This window comes from Cetorhinus maximus, chromosome 8, assembly GCF_964194155.1.
Source record: "Cetorhinus maximus chromosome 8, sCetMax3.hap1.1, whole genome shotgun sequence".
Taxonomy (NCBI): Eukaryota; Metazoa; Chordata; class Chondrichthyes; order Lamniformes; family Cetorhinidae; genus Cetorhinus; species Cetorhinus maximus.
Genome location: NC_135886.1, coordinates 5,060,624 through 5,081,428, shown reverse-complemented (window position 1 = coordinate 5,081,428; position 20,805 = coordinate 5,060,624). Strand labels below are relative to the sequence as shown.

At 41.8% G+C, this 20,805-nt stretch overlaps 1 protein-coding gene across 1 annotated transcript in view; it reads left to right on the top strand.

Annotated features, from left to right (window-relative positions):
• Positions 1–12,188, top strand: part of LOC144684058 (polymeric immunoglobulin receptor-like) — a 78,231-nt gene extending 66,043 nt beyond the window's left edge. The window contains exons 10-14 of the mRNA XM_078547772.1: positions 555–884; positions 2,294–2,399; positions 4,287–4,393; positions 9,828–9,880; positions 11,425–12,188. Of these exons, the coding sequence (XP_078403898.1) occupies positions 555–884; positions 2,294–2,399; positions 4,287–4,393; positions 9,828–9,880; positions 11,425–11,592 (764 nt within the window). The 3' untranslated portion in view covers positions 11,593–12,188. The remainder of the gene's footprint in view (positions 1–554; positions 885–2,293; positions 2,400–4,286; positions 4,394–9,827; positions 9,881–11,424) is intronic.
• The last annotated feature ends 8,617 nt before the right edge of the window (positions 12,189–20,805 follow it).

Genomic DNA, 20,805 nt, shown 5'->3' with positions numbered 1-20,805 from the left:
TGAAAAGCAGGGGCTGAATTTTTATTTCCCACGCTGAGTGAACTCATGTCGGGTGGAGCATGCAGGGCCTCAGTTTTATACCTGCCCGTCCATTCCCACCACCTGAAATTATCCATGGTCTGAGAAATGGGCAGACTGAGAAATCCTGTAAGAAAGAATGAAAGATTTAGTTTTATCTTCAAGTTTTTTTTTAGTATTTTCAATACAGACAATCAGTGTAAGTAAGGAAAATAAATCAATAATAACATCAGGAATTTTATCTGAATGCTCTGGTTTTGGAAAATCTAGCCCCACAAACAGCTCATAACGGGAAACCAGAGGCCTGCATCTTGGGAAAGTTGGTTGCAAAAGCTGTGTATACGCAGTGATTTGTGTAACCGTGTTGGTGGAATGAGACTCAGTGTGAGGAATTTGATATTAAAAAATGGAATTTGATCTGTAATTGCTACAGAGATTGTCGTAACAATGGAACAGGAGTGTTTGTTTAGTTAATTATTGCTTTTGTTGATCCTGATACAGTTATTAATAATCTTTCATTATTAATATCCCGACAGGTTTGCAACAATTAAATGGACCCAAGAAGGTTTGTGGAGAATTAGGAGGATCGGTCACTGTGAAGTGTCAGTATGACCTGATGTACAAGGACCATGTTAAACAATGGTGTAAAGGCAGTTATTCCTACGGATTTGGATGTTCTGCTGTGGTTTCTACTGAAGAACCAAAAAAAGGAAGAGTATCACTGGCTGATAACAAAACACAAGGGATATTTTCAGTAACCATGGATCACCTAACGAAGAGTGATGAAGGACAATACTGGTGTGTGATAGAAAGATTAACATTTCAAGTTAATGAAAGGGTTTCTATTAAATTAGAAGTTTCTGAAGGTAAGATGACAAACGCATTTCTATTTAGTTTATTCTACTCAAATTTAAACATTGAATTCAGAAATACTCACTGGTCCAATCAGAGGACCGGCAGCTCAACAGCCTTGGCAGTGTCATCAAGAGCTGTGGCTACTGCTGATGCTACAGGAGGAAGAAGGGGTTGACCCCAAAGCCAAAGATGTTTTGACTGAGCTGGGGTCAAGTAGGTAGGCCTCACCAATCGGGAGAATGCACCCTCCATCAGGGACACCCTAGCCTTGGAGGCAATCATTCCTGCTGGTGGGCCCCTCCATGAGCCTTGGGAAGCTATACAGGGGGTGGGGGTTTCTCCTCCCAGGGAACCCACTGGGAAAGAAACAGGCTTCATCTGGCAGACTCCACATCAACTGCTCCCAATATCAGGAAAATGCTGACGGGGGCAGAAAGTGGCCCTTAATTGGACAATTAATTGCTTGAGTTTCAGGGAGACGGTAGCCTAGTTGGAATCTCACTGGACTAGTAATTCAAAGGCCCAGGATATTGCCCTGGAGACATGGGTTCAAATTGCACCATGGCAGCTGAAAGAATTTGAATTCAAATAATAAATTGGATTATAAAGCTAGTCTCAGGAATGGTTACCATGCCAACTATGATCAATTATTGTAAAAAAAAACCCATCTGGTTCACTAATGTCCCTGAGGGAAGGAAATCTGACATCCTTACCCTGTCTGGCCTACATGTTACTCCAGACCCACAACAAAGTGGTTGACTCTTCACTGTTCCCGGCGATGGCCTAGCAACTCACTCAACTCAAGGGCAATTAGGGCTGGATAACAAAAACTGACCTTGCCAGCGATGCCCACAACCCATGAAAAATTTGTTTAAAACCCACCGACTGGAGATGGAAAGCATGTTGCTGAGGTTTCTGCCATTGGCAATAACCTTTGGCAGTAGGAAAACACTGGACTCCCATCCTGTCAACGTCTGCTGCCATTTTCCAAGTCCTCCTGCCTCCCAGTCCATCTCCAGTGGGCCAGTAAAACTCAGCCCAATCTTATCATGTCACTTTCCCAATGCCAGTTGATCAACTGGAGATCAAAACACCTGCCAGCTCACACAGTGAGAGGAAAACCAGTACTATATATGCATCTAGTGGTCTGTATGGTCAAATTCACTAGTCATGTGTTTTGTTGTAGTTACCTCTGTTTTCACCCTTTTAACCCAGTCCAGCCCTGCAAATTCAGCCAACACTTGCCCAAAAACCATTGAATAACCTGATCATTTGAATTAAGCAACACAAACATTACAAAGAGCGAATTTAGTGTGGGAAAATGATTATTAAATAATTAACATGACTCAATTCAGAGGAGTACATTATATACAGAGAGCACTTTTAATAATAAAATGTTCAACCACTTCCTCTCTTATAGATCCACCGTGGAGTTCAACAAAAGGCCCAACTACTAGCAAAGCAAGAAATACTAAAACTTCTGTTACTACAGCTCTCACCACTACTTCCACCAGTGACTTTCGCAAGTAAGTCCTGTTAAAACCAAACTCAATGTATTTGTTTCCGTCGTGTGTGTACATAAGGAATGATAGACCACAGAACATTTTTAGAGACAAACCCATTGGGCTGACTGCAATGTGGAGCTTCATTATTCAATCGATGATAGTTGTCATGGTCACCATTACTGAGACTAGCTTTATATTCCAGATTTATTAATTTAATTCAAATTCCACCAGCTGCTGTGATAAGATTTGAACCCATGTCTCCCCGGCAACATCCTGGGCCTCTGGATTACTAGTCAACTACTGGCAGCGAGGTTAGTCCCTCAAAGATCAAAACTAATGTTGTGCACGTTTACCAAAAGTGTGAACGTATTCTACAAATAACTCACTTTTAAATGCCGAATGAAGGGACCGCACAATATACAAATTCATTGCCCGTGGTAATCTTTGGTGAAACTTAAAATAGTTCCTGTTCTTTTTTGGCTTTGGCACTAAAACAGGTTTCACAAATTTCCGATCACCCACCCTTTTTTTAAGGTGATTAACTAAATAAAACCAATTGCATTACATTTTTCACCTTTCTTCTGCTCAATGCCATGTTAAGATCTCCTACATATATTCTTTATAGGAGCTCCATGGGCTAATCTTTCTCTTCTGGCATGGTCCAAGAGCAATTATTGCACAGCACACCAAAAGTGGGCTTTGATAAACCCACATCTTCAGCATTTAATCTTCCCCTTGGAGCCTCAGCAGTGAATGGGGATCTGTTCAGGAAATTGGAAAACAAGAGTTGGCCTGTGTAAAATCAATCCCAGTCACTTACAGCAGCACGGTCTTTAGGTGTGATTGATATCAGAATTACCCATTCCTCTCCATTCTGAATGGGAATAGCCACTATGTGCAGACAAGAGTAATAGCATTCTATAAGAAGTCCTGAGGCTGCAAGACGAACTTTTATTCAAAAAGTGAAAAATAAAACCGAGCTTGACCAAGTCAGCAAACAGAAAACACCTAAACACCACGTCAAGGTGGTACGATATGACAGCTGGTATGTACCAGGCTGACAAAGTCCCAGAGGGAAACTTAGCCACGCTATCACAATGATCTTGCAACTTGTATTTATTACCAGAAGGTTTGTGCCCTGAAATTAAAAGTAACAAGTCCACTATCACCTTTAGAGATTTTAAAGATTAAATTAAAACATTTATTAACAAAAGAAAAGAAAACTTAAACACCCAAGGTTTCCGTTGCACAGTTACATTTAGTTTTATAACAGTTCCCACAAGATTTATATTTAACCACACTCCCAACTATACACCCCTTTCAGGCAACAATCCAAAATAGATTATTAATCTATGAAACATCAAGCAAGATTACCACAATTATGCACCATTCTTTGCACCTCCTAGAGATTACAGCGCTATGTCCATGGGGGAGGGTGGGATGGGTGCATAAATTCATGACCTTCTAACTCAGAGATGTTACCTACTGAGCCATGACATACACTTAGACTATGGCCACCTTGAGATCCAATTACTTAAATCCAGGATGTCAGTAGGTCAACAAGCATTTAACCCATTTGTATTAAATTCCTTTTTGAGCAGAAACATTCTTTTGCTTTTGAAAAACCTTTGCTAATGCAGCTAGAAAAAGAATTTAGTATGAACACATTTAAATGTTCTCACACTAATCCTGGCACAGTTTAATTCCAAGGGCATAGAGCTTCATTAAATGGTGGCAGAAAGACTGGTTGCTTATATTATACTCCGTTTAGAGCCACAGGTATAGTAACATTAAAATGTATTTCTTATTTATACTTGATCAGATTGAAACAGAATGAACTTGGGAGAAATATTATGTGATTACACCAGCTCTGTCTATCTCACACTCCAAAAATCTTAATTTTTACAGTCCCGAACTGTGGCATCAGATTCTGCCAGCGATCATGGTGCTAATCATCCTACTACTAGTTGCCGCTGTCATTCTTTATGTGAAACTAAAACGGCAGAAGAAAAGAGGTACGTTCTGTCCAAAATAAAATGTAAAAGTCATGAGCAATCATTTTTAAAATAGCTATGAAAACAAATTAGCATTTATTTATGCAGCACTTTTCAGGACGTCCGAATGTCCCTGAATCATATAACAGCCAAGTAAATATTTTGAACTGCAGTCACTGTTGTAATGTTGGAAATATTGCATCTAATTTGCACACAGCAAGATCCCATAAACAGCACCTGTCACCTGTTTGGTGATGTGAGTTGAGGGTTAAATATTGGTACTGACACCAAGAAGAGCTCCCCTGGACTTCTTTGAAAATGGTGGCATGGATCTTTTACACAGACAGGACCATAGTTTAATGGCTCTTGCAAAACATCAAGGTTTTTCAGTATTTCCTGACCATTTCCTGCTTCCATATGTGCAAAGGGCTATTAAACCACTGCTAGCACACGTAAAAAGACTCTTTTAAAAAATAGCAAACATCATCAGGTCAGGAACATACAACAGGAATTAAATTCAATGTATCTGATGTGCTTCTAAAACAGTCTAACATTTGAAGATTTTGCAGCACTCTGTCGGAATAAAAAGTCTTATGCGAAAACTGAGAAATTGCAAATCGGGCCAGGACAGGTTGTACCCTGACTCTCCCTGCACGTTGAGTTGACAATTAAACTGGGATGTTGAGGAGCAGCTTCAAAACGGACTACCCACGAGGGAATGAAACTCAGAAATTTGAAACCCAGATAATTAACATTAACGGTAAAGATGCAAAGCTGAAGATTTGCTAATAGGACTTAGGATGAGCTGCCTAGGAGTAGTTCTAAGGCATAGCATCCAGAAGACTTGGGTCCTATCACTGCAGTCTCTGCTAAATTACCTGGGGCAACAATTGATGTGCTACGATTGATCTCAGATATTGCAGGGAAAGTATATGTGAGGATGGCAGCAGACAACAGGTTTGTGCTTTACCCTGATGCCTTCAGCAATTGGATCGCCTTTTTTTGATTTTATTCTTTCACAGAACATGGGTGTCGCTAGCTAGGCTAGAATTTTTGTTTCCCATTCCTAATTGCCCTTGAGAAGGTGGTGGCGAGCCATCTTCTTGAACTGCTATCATCCGTGCAGTGTGGGTACACCCACAGTGCTGTTAGGGAGGGAGTTCCAGGATTTCGACCTAGTGACAGTAAAGGAACGACGATACAGTTCCAAGTCAGGATGGTGTGTGGCTTGGAGGGCAACTTTCCAGGTGGTGGTGTTCCCATGCACCTGCTGCCCTGTCCTTCTAGATGGTAGAGGTCATGCATTTGGAAGATGTTGTCAAAGGAACCTTAGTGAGTTGCAGCAGCGCATCTTGTAGATGGTACACACTGCTGCCACTGTGCATCAGTGGTGGAGGGAGTGGATGTTGGAGGTGGTGGATAAGGTGCCAATCAAGCTGGCTGCTTCGTCCTGGATGGTGTCGAGCTTCTTAAGTGTTGATGGAGCTGCACTCATCCAAGCAAGTGGAGACCATTCCATCACACTCCTGACTGGTGCCTTGTGTATGGCGGACAACTTCTGGGGAGTCATAAGGTGAGTAGTTAACTCTGGGCAGAATTCCCAGCCTCTGACCTGCTCTTGTAGCCACAGTATTTATATGGCGAGTCCAGTTCGGTTTCTTATCAAAAATAACCCCCAGGATGTTTATAGTGAGGGATTTGGCGATGGTAATGCCATTTAATGTCAAGGGAAGATGGTTGGATTCACTTTTGTTGGAGATGGTCATTACCTGGCACTCGTGTGGCGTGAATTTTACTTGTCAATAATAATTCTGCAGGCTTGCTGTCCAAGAATGGGCCGTCGAGCAAGGTATCAGCAGATAACTAGTAGCGATGGAGCTGAGGACCAGTGAAAGTCAACAGCTACACAGAGAAAAGGCAAGAGGGAAAGAGGAAATTAACAAAAGAAAAAGTCTAAAAGGAGAAGAAAAGAATGGGATATTCACAAATGAACACAATCAAGCTATTTCCAATAATATTATACTCTTGGCTCCCAGCAGTGAGAAAACTGTATTTGTTTTAGATCATTTTAACTCAAACAATTGCCTGGATTTTAATCAGTAACAAAATGATGGCTCTCGCTGCTGACATTGAAGAATGCTGCCCACAAAGATTTAGCAATCTCTGTGGCATGGATTTCATCTTTTCCTCTGTTAATTTCATTCTGACACCGATTAGAGGGGATCTCCGGTAGCATCCGTGATATTATCGAGCAGGCTAAGCAGCCAGTCAAATTGAACAAAAACAAAAATACCTGGAAAAACTCAGCAGGTCAGACAGCATCTGCGGAGAGGAACACAGTTGACGTTTCGAGTCCGTATGACCCTTCATCAGAACTAAGGAAATAGAAAAATGGGGTGAAATATAAGCTGGTAGAGGGGGGTGGGACAGGTAGAGCTTGACAGGGCGCCAGTGATAGGTGAAGGCAAAGAAGAGATTGCCAAAGATGTCATAGACAAAAGGACAAAGGGGTGTTGACAGTGGTGATATTATCTAAGGAATGTGCTAATGGGGACATTAAGGGTAGTGAGCAGGGCAAGCTAGTGGCAGATGGCCCTAGTGGGAGTGGGGTGGGGGGAAGGGGGGAAGGGATCGAAATGGGCTAAAAGGTGGGGATAAAACAATAGATCGAAACAAATTTTAAAATAGGTAGGAAAAGAAAAATATATTTGTAAAAAAATTCTAAATTATTGGAAAAAGGAGGATCGGAAAGGGGGTGGGGATGGAGGAGAGAGTTCATGATCTAAAATTGTTGAACTCAATATTCAGTCCGGAAGGCTGTAAAGTGCCTAGTCGGAAGATGAGGTGCTGTTCCTCCAGTTTGCGTTGAGCTTCACTGGAACATTGCAGCAGGCCAAGGACGGACATGTGGGCATGAGAGCAGGGTGGAGTGTTGAAATGGCAAGCGACAGGGAGGTCTGGGTAATGCTTGCGGACAGACCGAAGGTGTTCTGCAAAGCGGTCACCCAGTCTGCGTTTGGTCTCTCCAATGTAGAGGAAACCGCATTGGGAGCAACGAATGCAGTAGACTAAATTGAGGGAAGTGCAAGTGAAGCGCTGCTTCACTTGAAAGGAATATTTGGGCCCTTGGACGGTGAGGAGGGGGGAAATAAAGGGGCAGGTGTTGCACCTTCTGCGGTTGCATGGGAAGGTGCCGTGGGAGGGGGTTGAGGTATAGGGGGTGATGGAGGAGTGGACCAGGGTTTCCCGGAGGGAACGATCCCTGCGGAATGCCGCCAGGGAGGGTGAAGGGAAGATGTGTTTGGTGGTGGCATCGTGCTGGAGTTGGCGGAAATGGCGGAGGATGATCCTTGGAACGCAAAGGCTGGTGGGGTGATAAGTGAGGACAAGATTGAAGCTTTCTCACAGACAGGTTTTATCATTCACTTTTTATAATTTTACAGAAAGCAAAATAAACATACACGTTAAATTAATGTAGGAGTTGAAGTATCAAAAAGAAACTTTAAAAATTATTTTAAAATTCCTGGAATTTTAACATGGAATGGAGGGATTTGACATTCCACAAATATAAAATTGTTTTTTTCAGGGCTAGAGAGGCTGATCAACAATAAATATAACTAAGTATGCTGTTAGAAACCCAGGTACACCTCATGTAACAAGGCATACATTGTTCAAGGGTTTTTCTGGTGAGACTATTAGAGTAAAATGTGGAAGCTCATGTCAAATTTCTAATTGATTTCCATCTGTTTACACTTCAACAGCACACTCTGTGGACGAGCTGGGTATCACTGACAGCAACTTCTGGATTTTTGCTCTGCATGTGTGGATAGCAGAAGTTGCCATCAGTTTCACAGAGTTATGATGACAGATACTGACGGAGCCATCATCGTTACAACTGAAAAATAAAGGCTGATGTAGAGTTAAAGACATGATGCCTGGGTATATATTGGATTGCCTAGATGCAGTGCAAAGAGGAGGGTTGGCTAGGAAGCCTCATGGGCACCGAAATCTGTTCCCAATCCTCTTCTAGGCTGCAACTTCCATGTGATCCAAAATATGCAAGGTCGGGAATGGGGAGGTCTGCTCCTTTGTGCCTTTCCAGGGCCCTTTGAGGTTTTGCAAGAGGTTTAGTATTGTCTTACAATGGATTAATTTATGAATCAAGTACTTTAGAAAGCAATGGATTCGGTAATCCAATGGAACCTCCTGAGGAGGTGACAAGGAACAAATGTAAATCCAAGGTTTATTCTTCTGCCTTTCAGAAGAATAAAACCTCTGCAGAGCAAATGATAAATTGGCTTTATGAAGTTATACATGAAACGCATATCAAATATCGGTTAAATAAATAAAACCCATCAGGAACCTTTGCAAAAATAAAAGTAAAATACTGCGGATGCTGGAAATCTGAAACAAAAACAGAAAATGCTGGAAAAACGCATCTGTGGAGAGAGAAAAACAAAGTTAATGTTTTGAGTCTGTATGACCCTTCTTCAGAGCTGAAGAGAAGTGGAAATGTGATGAAATTTATACTGTTTAAGGGGCGGGGGTCGGGCAGGTGGAGCTGGATAGAAGGCCAGCGATAGGTAGGGACAAAGGAGGGATTGACAAAGATGTCACGAACTAAAGGACAAAGGGATTGTTAATGGCAGTGGTTAGTGTTAAAAAACAGGTGCTATAGTGGCGTGAAGGTAAGAAAGCAGAATGTGATTATAGCAGAACAAGGGTAGCATTGTGTGAAAGAACAACATGGAACAAGCATGGAAACACTTTGCGGAACACCTCCGGTCTGTCCGCAAGCATGACCCAGACCTCCCTGTCACTTGCCAATTCAACACTCCACCCTGCTCTCTTGCCCACATGTCTGTCCTTGGCTTGCTGCAATGTTCCAGTGAAGCCCAATGCAAACTGGAGGAACAGCACCTCATCTTCCGACTAGGCACTTTACAGCCTTCCGGACTGAATATTGAGTTTAATAACTTCAGACCATGAACCCCCTCTTCCATCCTCACCCCCTTTCTTCATCCCCTTTCTTCTTCATTCATTTTTACTTTTTGCCCATTTGTTTTATTTTTATTCATTTATCCATAGTTTTACCCCCTTTTTTATCCCATTTTCTATCCTTTTTTTTTACTCCCCCACCACCACCCCCTCCCCTCACCTCATCCCCTACAGGGCCATCTGACACTTGTTTTATGTTGTTCTTTCCCACAATGCTATCATCACATTCTGCTTTCTTACCTTTATGCCACTATTAGCACAATTTTTTAGCACTAACCACTACCATTAACAATCCCTTTGTCCTTTAGTTCGTGACATCTTTGTCAATCCCTCCTTCTTCTCTTCAACTCTGAAGAAGGGTCATACGGACTCGAAACGTTAACTAGGAATCTTTGCATGTTTGAGCTCAATAAAGTTCTTATTATAAAATGATGTTTTGTATAACTTTATTTTACAGGCATGAATGAACAGAGTTTTACTGGTATGGAAAATCCTGCAGAAGCCTGCGAGGTGAGACGATGTCACATCAGAGTCACATGGTTGCAGTAGACCCGAGGAGACAATTGTCAACTCTGGTTGGATACATCCTGGAATGACATTCTGACCACATGACACTTGATCATGTGACTCTGACTGACTTATGTTCAGTCACAAGACAAATGCAAATGTTAATGCGTTTGCTTATAAAGGTTGGGTCACCTGTAGTTGCCTGTGGGTTTGAACCTGCAACTGTTGTGCAAGAAGTTCTGAGAACTCGTGACCAGGAGGAGAGGGGAAACATAGGGCAGGAAAGAATAGAAATCAAGGATAATGGAGTGATTTACAGAGGGTAAAACCTGTGGGAGGAACTTTTACTCCACCATTAACCAGAAATGACTCACTGGAATTGGCTGGTAACTAATAGTAATACTGGGAACACTCAGATACCCCTAGTAAGTGAAAGCAATAAAATAACTCACTGATAGCACTTTTCATTCCTTCACAGGATATGGGCATCGTTGGCTAGGCCAGCATTTATTGCCCATCCCTACCACCTTCCTGAACCGCTGCAGTCCATGTAGCGTAGGTACACCCAAGTGCTGTTAGGAAGGGAGTTCCAGGATATTGACCCAGCGACAGTGAAGGAATGGCAATATAGTTCCAAATCAGGATGGTGTGTGATTTGGAGGGGACCTTGCAAGTGGTGGTGTTCCCATGCATCTGCTGCCCTTCTCCTCTAGGTGGTAGAGGTTATGGGTTGGGAAGGTGCTGTTGAAGGAGGCTTGGTGAGTTGCTCCAGTGCATCGTGTAGATGGTACACACTGCTGCCCCTGTGTGTCAGTGGTGGAGGGAGTGAATGTTTAAGGTGGTGGATGGGGTGCCAATCAAGCTGGCTGCTTTTATTCCACCTGATTAAGTATGTGGCAGGAAGGCCTGTGGATGGTCTTCCTGCCCCACCAACAACTGAAGCCCTTCTAAGAGCCTTACCCTGCTATCCAGCAGCAATTGGGGTGATTGCCATGCAGGGAGTGTGAGGAGAAGCCTGTGCAGTGTTGCTTGTGGGCTCTGACACAGGTGGTGCCCTTGTTCAAAGACGCTCAGTGCTCGATCAAGAAAACCAGCATCGGGGACCAGATGACAGCCACCCACCTACCCTTTCTGCTGACTCCCCTCCCCAGCGACCCCCCGCCCCCCACCCTACGCTCCTGACACCCACCACCCGTCATCCCTCACCCATATACTGGGATACAGCGATGATACTCAGCCTTGGGTGGGTGTCTTACCGGCAGCAGCCACCATCTCCACAGTGCGCTGCCGTTCAGTTAAGCTGCCAGCCTCTGATTGGCTGGCAGCTCTCGGCATGTGGCCCTTCCACCCCTGGGGGTCCTTGATCCCAGGAAAGGCCCTCCACTGCCAGTTAAGTGCCTGATCGACACTTAATACAACAGGCTTTCCCTAAAAGCCACACGCAGGACTCTCGCTGGGCCTCCAGCCGCCTAGCAATTTCCCCTTCGCCTCCATTAAACTCGCTGTGAGTTTGCGTTATTGTGGTAACAGTTTTCCAATTGTCTCAGTTTTTTAAGGAAGATAACGAGGTGACATACTCCAAGGTGAAGATAGCACCCCGAGCTGACTTGGAAAAAACTTACTGTAATATTCAGGATCTTAAAGCTGGAAGAACAGCCGAAGGCCAAGATTCTTCGGAAACTGTAGAATACGCCACGGTTAATTTCAAATCATAATGAAATGACCAAGAAAGGAACCAAGTGTGTAGTTTTTCTGGACAACTCCAGCAACGTGCCTGGAACTTGGCTCCAAATGAACAATCTCCTGTTATAATGTTTCTCAAGAAGAATGTGCGTGTGAACTGAGATATGTTTTAAAGCAATTTTTTTTTGACATATCTACGCAGAGATTGTCATGTTACTTTTTTTTTAACTGAGAGATGATAGCTTTGGCTATCAGAAATGTTGTCTTACCAAGAACATCCTTTGGGATTTGTTTGAAGCATGCTTGGTCAGCTAAATTAAGAGGCTGCAGATATTCTGACTCTGCTTTCTGTTGCTGCTGCAATGCTTCCTTGTCTATTATAACAGTATTTTATATCCATTCTAGCGGTCCTTATCTTTTTTGTTAAGTATGATATATGAAGTGTGGTGCCTAGCAAAGAGGAAAATGTTAAGAATGGGAAACGCATACTTTACTATACTTTGGAGTGTAACTTTGATTGTTGGGAATGGTTTGATGCCAGTTTTGTTTCATAGATGTACATGTAATCATGTACAATGGTGTACATAGAGTTTGTGAATGGAAATAAATCAAAGACTTTGACTGGAAATTTGAAACTAAGTAGTGTAAGATATACAGCACTAATACATAAGTATTTGTCTAATTTCATGCATATCTTATGGGAGCTATTCAATCAATGCAAGTCTACTTTAATATTGGCTGTTTTGCAATGTTAGATGATCAGTTCACCCCATTTCTCAGTGAATTTAAATGTTTGACATATCCATTGAATATTGTTCCATGTAGAGAGAAAGAAAGACTTGCATTTATACACAACCTTTCATGGCCTCAGGATGTCCTGAAGCAGTTTATACCTAATGAAGTACTTTTGAAGTGTAGGACTACAATTATTGATTACCAATCATTTAGTTAGCCTTACAGACAACTTGTGCTTAAGTATTACAAAACACACACACAAAAGCAGGATCCTACTTGGGAATTAGGTAGAAGGTCATTCCTTTTGAAGGAAAGAGCAAACAAATTAATTTACACTTACATAGCATCTTTCATGTCCTCAGGGTGTCCCACAGTACTTCAAAGCTAATGAAGCATTTCTGAAGGGTAATCACCATGCTTATGTAAACAAACATGGTATCTAATTTAAAACAAAAATAGCTAGAAAATCTCAGCAGGTCTGACAGCATCTGCGGAGAGGAACACAGTTGACATTTTTGTTTCTGTTTCAGATTCCCAGCATCCGCAGTATTTTGCTTTTATATTATGGTATCTAATTTACTCACAGCAAAGGCCTACAGGCAGCAATAAGATCATTGAGGTGATAATCTAAATGATTGGTTGAGCTAGTGGCCAATTGTTGATGGCGTCCAAGCCACCAGTCAAACTCTCCTCCTGTTCTTTGTATACAGTATCGTGCCTCAGTATATTCTAGACTTAAAACTAACTTTTTTAAATTTTAAAACTAACAACAAAAGACTTCAGAAGATGGCCACCCGAGAGCCACCTAGCTTCTTTTATGGATTGACACCATTCCTCGGTCTCAAGAGGGAACAGAAGAAACATCTCAGACTGATGTGAATCCAAATTGAATGGGTCATTCAAAAACAAAGGCCCTGGCTGTCTCAAACTCCCAAGGTATGAACAATACTGGATGTGTAATCAGCACAACCACCCATCTTATTTGAAAAAGAACTTTGAACTTGTAAAAGGTCACATGATGAGACTGCCATATTTTCCGCATGCTTTCAAAATCATTAAAAGCTGTTTTGCAGACAGAGTTCCACCACAGCCATCGAATTATCTGCGAGACATTAAGCAGCCAAAGTACCTTACAGCAAAACCTTGTAAGGGGGGTAATCCAACAGAGAGAAGGACTCCCCCAACCTGTTCCAACTTCAAGGTCACCTGAGAACCAATTTCCTAGAAATTCAACTACAAGAAACCTCACAGCCTGCTGAGAATCCTTCACCTTACAAGAAACTCATTTTAACTTTAAAGCATCATCTTCAGCTAAGAAACTATAGGCCTGCCATGAAAGAGACTGAAATAATGATAAGCTATAACAGTATATTACATTCAATTCTAGCAGATCTTTAGGTGACAGAGTTTGTGGGAGATGAGTGAGTGAAACGGTGCATTATTTTCGGAGTAGATACGTCAGAATAAATAACCTTCTTTGTTTCTTTTAACTCACAAAAGCTTGCTGCTGAAACCATTTAATTTGGGAACCACATGTTGACGGTAAGAAAACACAGACACCCTACATGCAGACATACTGATCACAGACAGAAAGGGAAACACATAATTTCTGTCCATGATAATTGGTTAGACTTTGGATAAATATCTCAACAAAAATACATTACTGCACATTTATGCTGGCCAAGGGTAAAGGACAACCATGGCAATTTCAAACAAAATTAGCAATATATTCGCTTTAACATCTCTTTATACACTATACATTATTCCTTGGGCTAAAATAATGGATGGACCTCTATGTGCCAAGACTCTGCCAATAGCACTCTGAAACTGTCAAGATATGCATAGCAGGATTCAGGAGAAAGACATTGATAACTCTGCCTCTCACCTGCTAGGAAAGCATATGCCATGCCATCAGCCCATTTCCTCAGTCACACCAGCAAGATTGCCAATTTGCCCAGTTGAGAATCGATAACATAAACTAACACCCTGCCAGCTGGCACTATACCATGTCCACATGCCAACATGCTGCACCAGCCATATAATAATTGTAAATACTTTGCAACTTACAATTACATCCCTTAGGTGCTGCAAAAATAATCGTGTATATTGATATCACACTTCATAACAGTAGGCTTGTCTAAATTAATGGATTATTTTTCTTGCCCAAGTATAATCCAATAGAATTTGCAATAGACTTCATAGAGTAATATAATCCTGCCATTGAATACCAACTAGTGATGTTCGAAAGTAATCTATTTATTTGTCAAACAGGTCATTAGCGAAACAAGTATACATTAGCATTTGTACACTTGTTTGACAGCCCAGACCATTGATCCAAAATAATTCTCTCAGTTTCAACTGAATCATTCTATTGATACGTAAGTTTTTGAATGAGTTGGATAGACACCCTGTTAGATGTAATAATCGTTCATCCAATTTTCCCTTCAAAGTTACTATGATCCCTGCCTCAACTTTTCCATATGACAAAGCATCCTGCGATGCAACATTCCTTTGCCTAAATCATTTTCTCCTGACCATTTCTCGTCACTCTGTCAGTGACAGTTTTGAATCGATGCTCCGTTGTTACTGACGTTCCAACTGTAAAAAGATACAGTTTCCCCTATTCTCTCTATTGAAACCTTTCATCATTTTGGAAGTTGCTATTAAATTGCTTAAACTTCTCTGCTCCAGAGAAAATAGTCCTGCTATCTTAAGTCTCTCTTTATAACTTTATTCTTGCATCACTGAAACTTGGTGAACCTTTCTAACATCTTATGTAATACACATCATTCCTTGGACAAAGACAATGGACTATGTGCTTAGACTGTCAATGGCACTTTGAAACAACTGCCAAGAGATGCACAACAGAAGCAACACATTGATAAACCCTGTCTGTCTTCTGTTCGTATACCATAATGATACCTATGGTTTCAGTTTCCTTTTTGTAATTGGGTATTCAGAACGGGTATTCTAACTGCGGCCTAACCTTTGCATGTGAGAACTTTCACCAAGTTACCCCAGCATTGCATTTACCTTCCAAATATAGAATATCTTCCTGTGGTGAAGTCCTCCATCTAGTGATACAGCTAGGAACTGACGAAAAAAAGCAAACCTTGAAAGACTGACAACTTTGACACTGCAGACAACCTTCTGAGTAGGAAAGATTAAAGCACTTAATTGCTAAACAGGTCACTGAACAATTTTAATTTGCTTTTTAAAAATTTCAACGAATCTGGCTGTCGTGATCTCTCCATCTCTCCTTTGTATTCCACTTGACCTGACCTCGAGCAATGCTCCCTTCTTCTACCAGTCATTTGCTTGGTCAGTGGGTAAGAATCACCAAACCTCAGTCAGTCAACTGAGCGCTTTTGCCTCCCTTCTGGTCTTCCTGTGATTGGTTTTCTAAGATCAAAACTTGCCATTTGCAGAAGGTCAGCAAGTACTGATCTCCCAGCCTGTGTCCCACTACATTAATTCACTAACATGACCAGCTCACTCCACCACAATTACTTTTCTTCAGACAGAAAGCAATGCTGGAGAATGTGCTTCATTTTAACGCTAAATTGCTCAATGCTTATTGACACACAGAGATAAAGCTTAACAAGGTTGCTTTGCACGTGGAGTAACAGAGGAATTGGATAGATTAAAAATAGACCAAGATCCATGTAGACTGCCTTTTACATCCTGATAATCACTGTTCCACATGCAATAAATAAACATCATGGTTCACTCATTTCAATAAAAAGCCAAATGCTGGACATTTGAAAAAACACCAGAAAAGGCAGCATCTGTGGAGTGACCCAATGGCCAACATTTAGATAAAATATTCATATAAATATAATAAAAAAGGCAGAAAACCTTGCTCAGGTCAAATAGGAGGGCACCTCAATGGGATGGGACAGGTGGATGCAAGTGTCACTGTGGGTGCATCTCCAGCGCGTGCCAACACAACACTGCCAGAAATGTACTCGAAGGTGAGGGGTGAGGTAGGGGGCTAATGGAGAGGAGGCCAGGTTGAATTTCATGCTTGGACCCCACCACTGGAGTCTACCTGTGCTTCTGTGCCTCACCATACTGGCCTCCATAAATGGGAGAAAATGGGAAGCAGATATCCTGATGATCAAATTTGAATCAAAACATGGGATACTGGCAAAGTTCCAGCAGGGAACCCAACCCCAAGAAGAGAAAAAACAGGTCAAGGGAAAGAAAGCAGACAAACCTTCTTCAACAAACCTCCACTTGCTCCGACCCCAGCTCCCTCCACCAATCAGCCACCACCCTCCTATCCACCTTCTCTCCTCCGGTCATCAGCACTTATACTTCAAGAGCTTTAAGGAAACGCCCATTGCTTCATTCTGACATAGAAACACCATAGAAAACATGAGCAGCTGATGCACAAAGAGGACCTTGTGTTCCATTAATGGTTTTTACAAATTATCCAAGTGCAGTGGTCAAGTATCAGTCTTTTTTTATTACACATAAACCAGCACTGATAGTGAACTAAGGGAGACAGCTTAACGTGTCTAGGAACAAATGGCCTCAACATTGAGATTAAACAGAAAGTCTCACTGTCCAGGGAAAGGTCAGTCTCTCACATCCATGCTGTTGTCTGAACCATTAGTAACTTAATTAGTTTAACAGAAAACTGCCAAGTAAATCATTGAATTTGTGATTAGTGTCTGGCCCACATTGGGATTAAAAAGAAAGGAACTTTTGCTCTTTATTGTTATATTATTCATAAAGGAACTAATTGTTATGCAAACATACACCCTGGTGCCCCACAATCACTAGCGCACTACAGTCATGTGCTGAGTAACAACGGGTCAGTCTATCAGTCCACTAACCACATGAGGAGCAGAAAGAAATAGAATCCAGCACTTTAAGCCTAAAGTGTGATTATTTCGAAATATGGGAGCCAGAAGACATAACATCTGCCCGGTGACACTCCCATTAGTCTGGGATGGACAATTCACCCCATCCAATTCTCCAGCTTGAAATTCATTCGCATTTTCAGCTGGTCCATAGGTGTGGAAGGGGCAGGGAAGGGACACAGACTTTGATCATAGCAGAGTCGGTAATTAAACTTTAAATTTCATAGCCATGAACATGGCACCTCTGCAACTGAGTATCTCTTTTGGTCAATTAAACATTAAAAGACCACCGAGCTCTAATAAGAAAAGGATAGAAATCTGGTAAACTCAGGCATGCTTTGGACCCCATAAACACTAAGGTTCAAAGACCCCAGTTTGAAATGCTATGTATACAGTAAAGTTAGAGCACTCTCAGTCCAGTTCCTCTACACTCCCTGAAAACCAATTCACACTCAATTTGAATTGTTGTCCATGACCCAAAAAGAATGCAGTTGAATTAATTTCCTACATTAAGCACCAAGGAGGGTTATTTATTGCTTTAATACACCAAACATCAAAAAGAAAAGCAACCAGAAGTTTGAATTGAACATTTTCAAATTTATTGCAAAGAGAACATCCCTTTCCTTAGGTAACATCTTGAATTAACGTAATAGTTTTATGTGTCAGCCGAGGAAAAGACTATTTCCTCAACCATTGATTTCTACACAAACCAAGCTGTGAAACAGTTTGATTTGTCAACTTCTTTTATCGTGTGCGTACAGGAAAGGTATTTCTAATTCCATGAGGAAGTAAATGATTCAGTACCGATGCAGAGATACTTGTACTGAAAACTTGGGTTGCTTACTGGGACCATGAAGTTCACTGCACTGCTGTTTCTCACTTTGATACCAAGTAAGTTTATCCAATTCTATATCTGGAATAACAGCTCGCACCTATGAAGCGTCTTTATCTTACAAAGATGGCTTAGAGTTCTTAACGGAGGACTGAAGAAACACAGGCTCTGAGCCAAAGGAGGAGAGATTGGAGGGGTTGACCAAAAGCTTCATAAAAGAGTTGGGTTTTAAAGAGGGTCTTAAAGGCGGAGAGAGAGTTGGTGAGGAGGGGGCAGGGGTTTAGCGATGCAGCTTCGAAAAGTTGGGTCTAATTAAAAACACGGCCACTAATTCTGGGGCAAAGAGAGGAAATAATGCACAAGAAGCTTGATTCAGAGGAATGGAGAGTTCCCTCAGGGATGGGGCATGGTGGAATATTGGAGGACATTAGAGGGATACGAACAGATGAGTACGATTTGCATAAACTAGAGGCCCCTTGCGTGATCCAGGCACTCGCTCCTCCCATCTGGGGGAAGGCCCTTTAAATAAAGGCAGCAGCCATAGCGTCAGTGTTAACCAGGCTGTAAATCTGCCAATTTGGCCAGGTGAAAACCAGCCTCAGGTTAACATTTCAGTTTTAAGCCCTTTGACAAAATTGAATTTTATTCAGAGACCAATAGCAAAATAATGAAGATAAACTTACAGTTCATGCGGAATGCAAAGTGAATGTGGGTGTCATGCCATTAGATTTTAACCTGCAAAGATCATTTGATTGTTGAGCTTCCCAGCTGGCCTACTGAGTTTCTGCCCTGTTTCTTTTAATGGGTTTCGGCCCCTGCATGCTCAGCTCACACTTTTCAGTGTGATGCTTGTAGTATAAGGGTCTGGCACATATAGGGTTAATATGGGAATGAGTACAGTACTACCCACACAGTGATGTAAGGAGGCACATGACCCAGACCCAGGGTCAGTTTGGTATTGAGCAGAGACGTGTATAGACCTAAACATGGAGACTAGCCTGTACAGGTGTAAATAGTGCTAGTAGTTAATAAAAACTTACAGTTAACCTACAAGGGTGTCACAGTGGTTAGCACTGCTGCCTCACAACTCCAGGGACCCAGGTTCAATTCTGGCCTTAGGTGTCTGGCTATGTGGAGCTTGCACGTGCTCCCATTTTCCATCGGGTTAAAATACTACGGTTAAATTGCCCCTTGGTGTACATGAGTGTGTGCCCAGTGATGGACTGGCGTGTACCGCACCCATTGCCCGTCAGGTTAGGCTCCGGCTCCCCGAGACCCTAAATTGAATAAAGCAGTTTGGGAAAAATGAGTGAGTGAGTGAATTAACCTACAGAAGATTAATAAGGCCTTTTTTAAGGCATATGGTTCTGTAACCAATATCCTCCCAACAATGTTACAAGTTTCTCACTGTCAATGTGCACTTGGAAAATTATCACCAATGTGGCATTTCGGAGGGTGGGGTAGTGCTTTAAGGGTTAATCTGAGGACTTAATTCCAGAAAATATTAAGCAGCACAAGTAGAAGATTGATAAGAACACAGGAATTGCTAAAGAGAAATAGACCAAGGTCCATCTAGCTCACTATTGACTATTCTGGAAGTAACAGGATACAATAATAATCAAAGATAAAAGCAAAAAACTGCGGATGCTGGAAATCCAAAACAAAAACAAAAATACCTGGAAAAACTCAGCAGGTCTGACAGCATCTGCGGAGAGGAACACAGTTAACGTTTCGAGTCCATATGACTCTTCAACAGAAGAGTTCTGTTGAAGAGTCATACGGACTTGAAACGTTGACAATAATAATCAAGTTGCTAATAGGTCCAAAGGCATCTGTTGTACCCAAAGATGTTACTCTTATCACTCATATACTGTGCTCAAAAATATTACTTTCTGTAAGAAATCTCTCCAAGTTGCAGTCCACTGTCTTTGCTTTCACCTTCCTCGCCTGAGGAAAATGGTACTGTATTGAGGGGAGTACAAGAGCAGAGGGACCTGGGGGTGTGTATTCATGGATCCTTTAAGATGGTAGGGCAAGATGATAAGGCACTTATGGGATTCTTGGATTTGTAAATAGGAGTATTAAATACAAAAATGAGGAGTTATATTAAAGTTTCACTAATATTAGTTAGGTCTCAGCTGGAGTACTGAGTTCAATTCTGGGCACCGCCCTTTAGGAAGGATACCAAGGTCCTAGCAAGGGTACAGAGTAGATTTACCAGGATGATACCCAGGGATGAAGGTTATGTCGACAGATTGGAGAAACTGGGATTATTGTCCTTAGGGCAGAGAAGATTAAAGGAAAATCTGATCGAGGTATTGAAAACAAGGAAGTATTTTCATACAGCAAGTAGATAGAAACTATTTCCTCCGGCAAGTGGATCGGTAATAGACATAAAATAGTTGGAATATAAACTAGTGAATAATTGAGGGGAAATTATTTCACAAAGAACGTTGTTATGATCTGGAATACACCACCAGAAACGGTAGTGGAATCAGATTCCATAGGAACTTTCAAAAGGCAGTTGGACATGTGTTTGAAGAGGACGAAAGGGGGATGCTGGGGTGTGGGATTAAATCAGACAATAAATTTTCAAAGAGCTGGCACAGACACAATAGGCCGAATGGGCTCCTTCTCTGCTTTAAGACTCTTGATTCCAGTCCCTTCCAGGACTTGTGTTTGTCCCCTTGTGAAGCACTTGCTTGTATTGTGCCAAAAGGATTGCCTGAAATTGATTGAATTTCGAGCTTTGTTAAGATGTTACATTTCACCCAACAGCTTTGCTGACACAAACTGCATTGATAGTG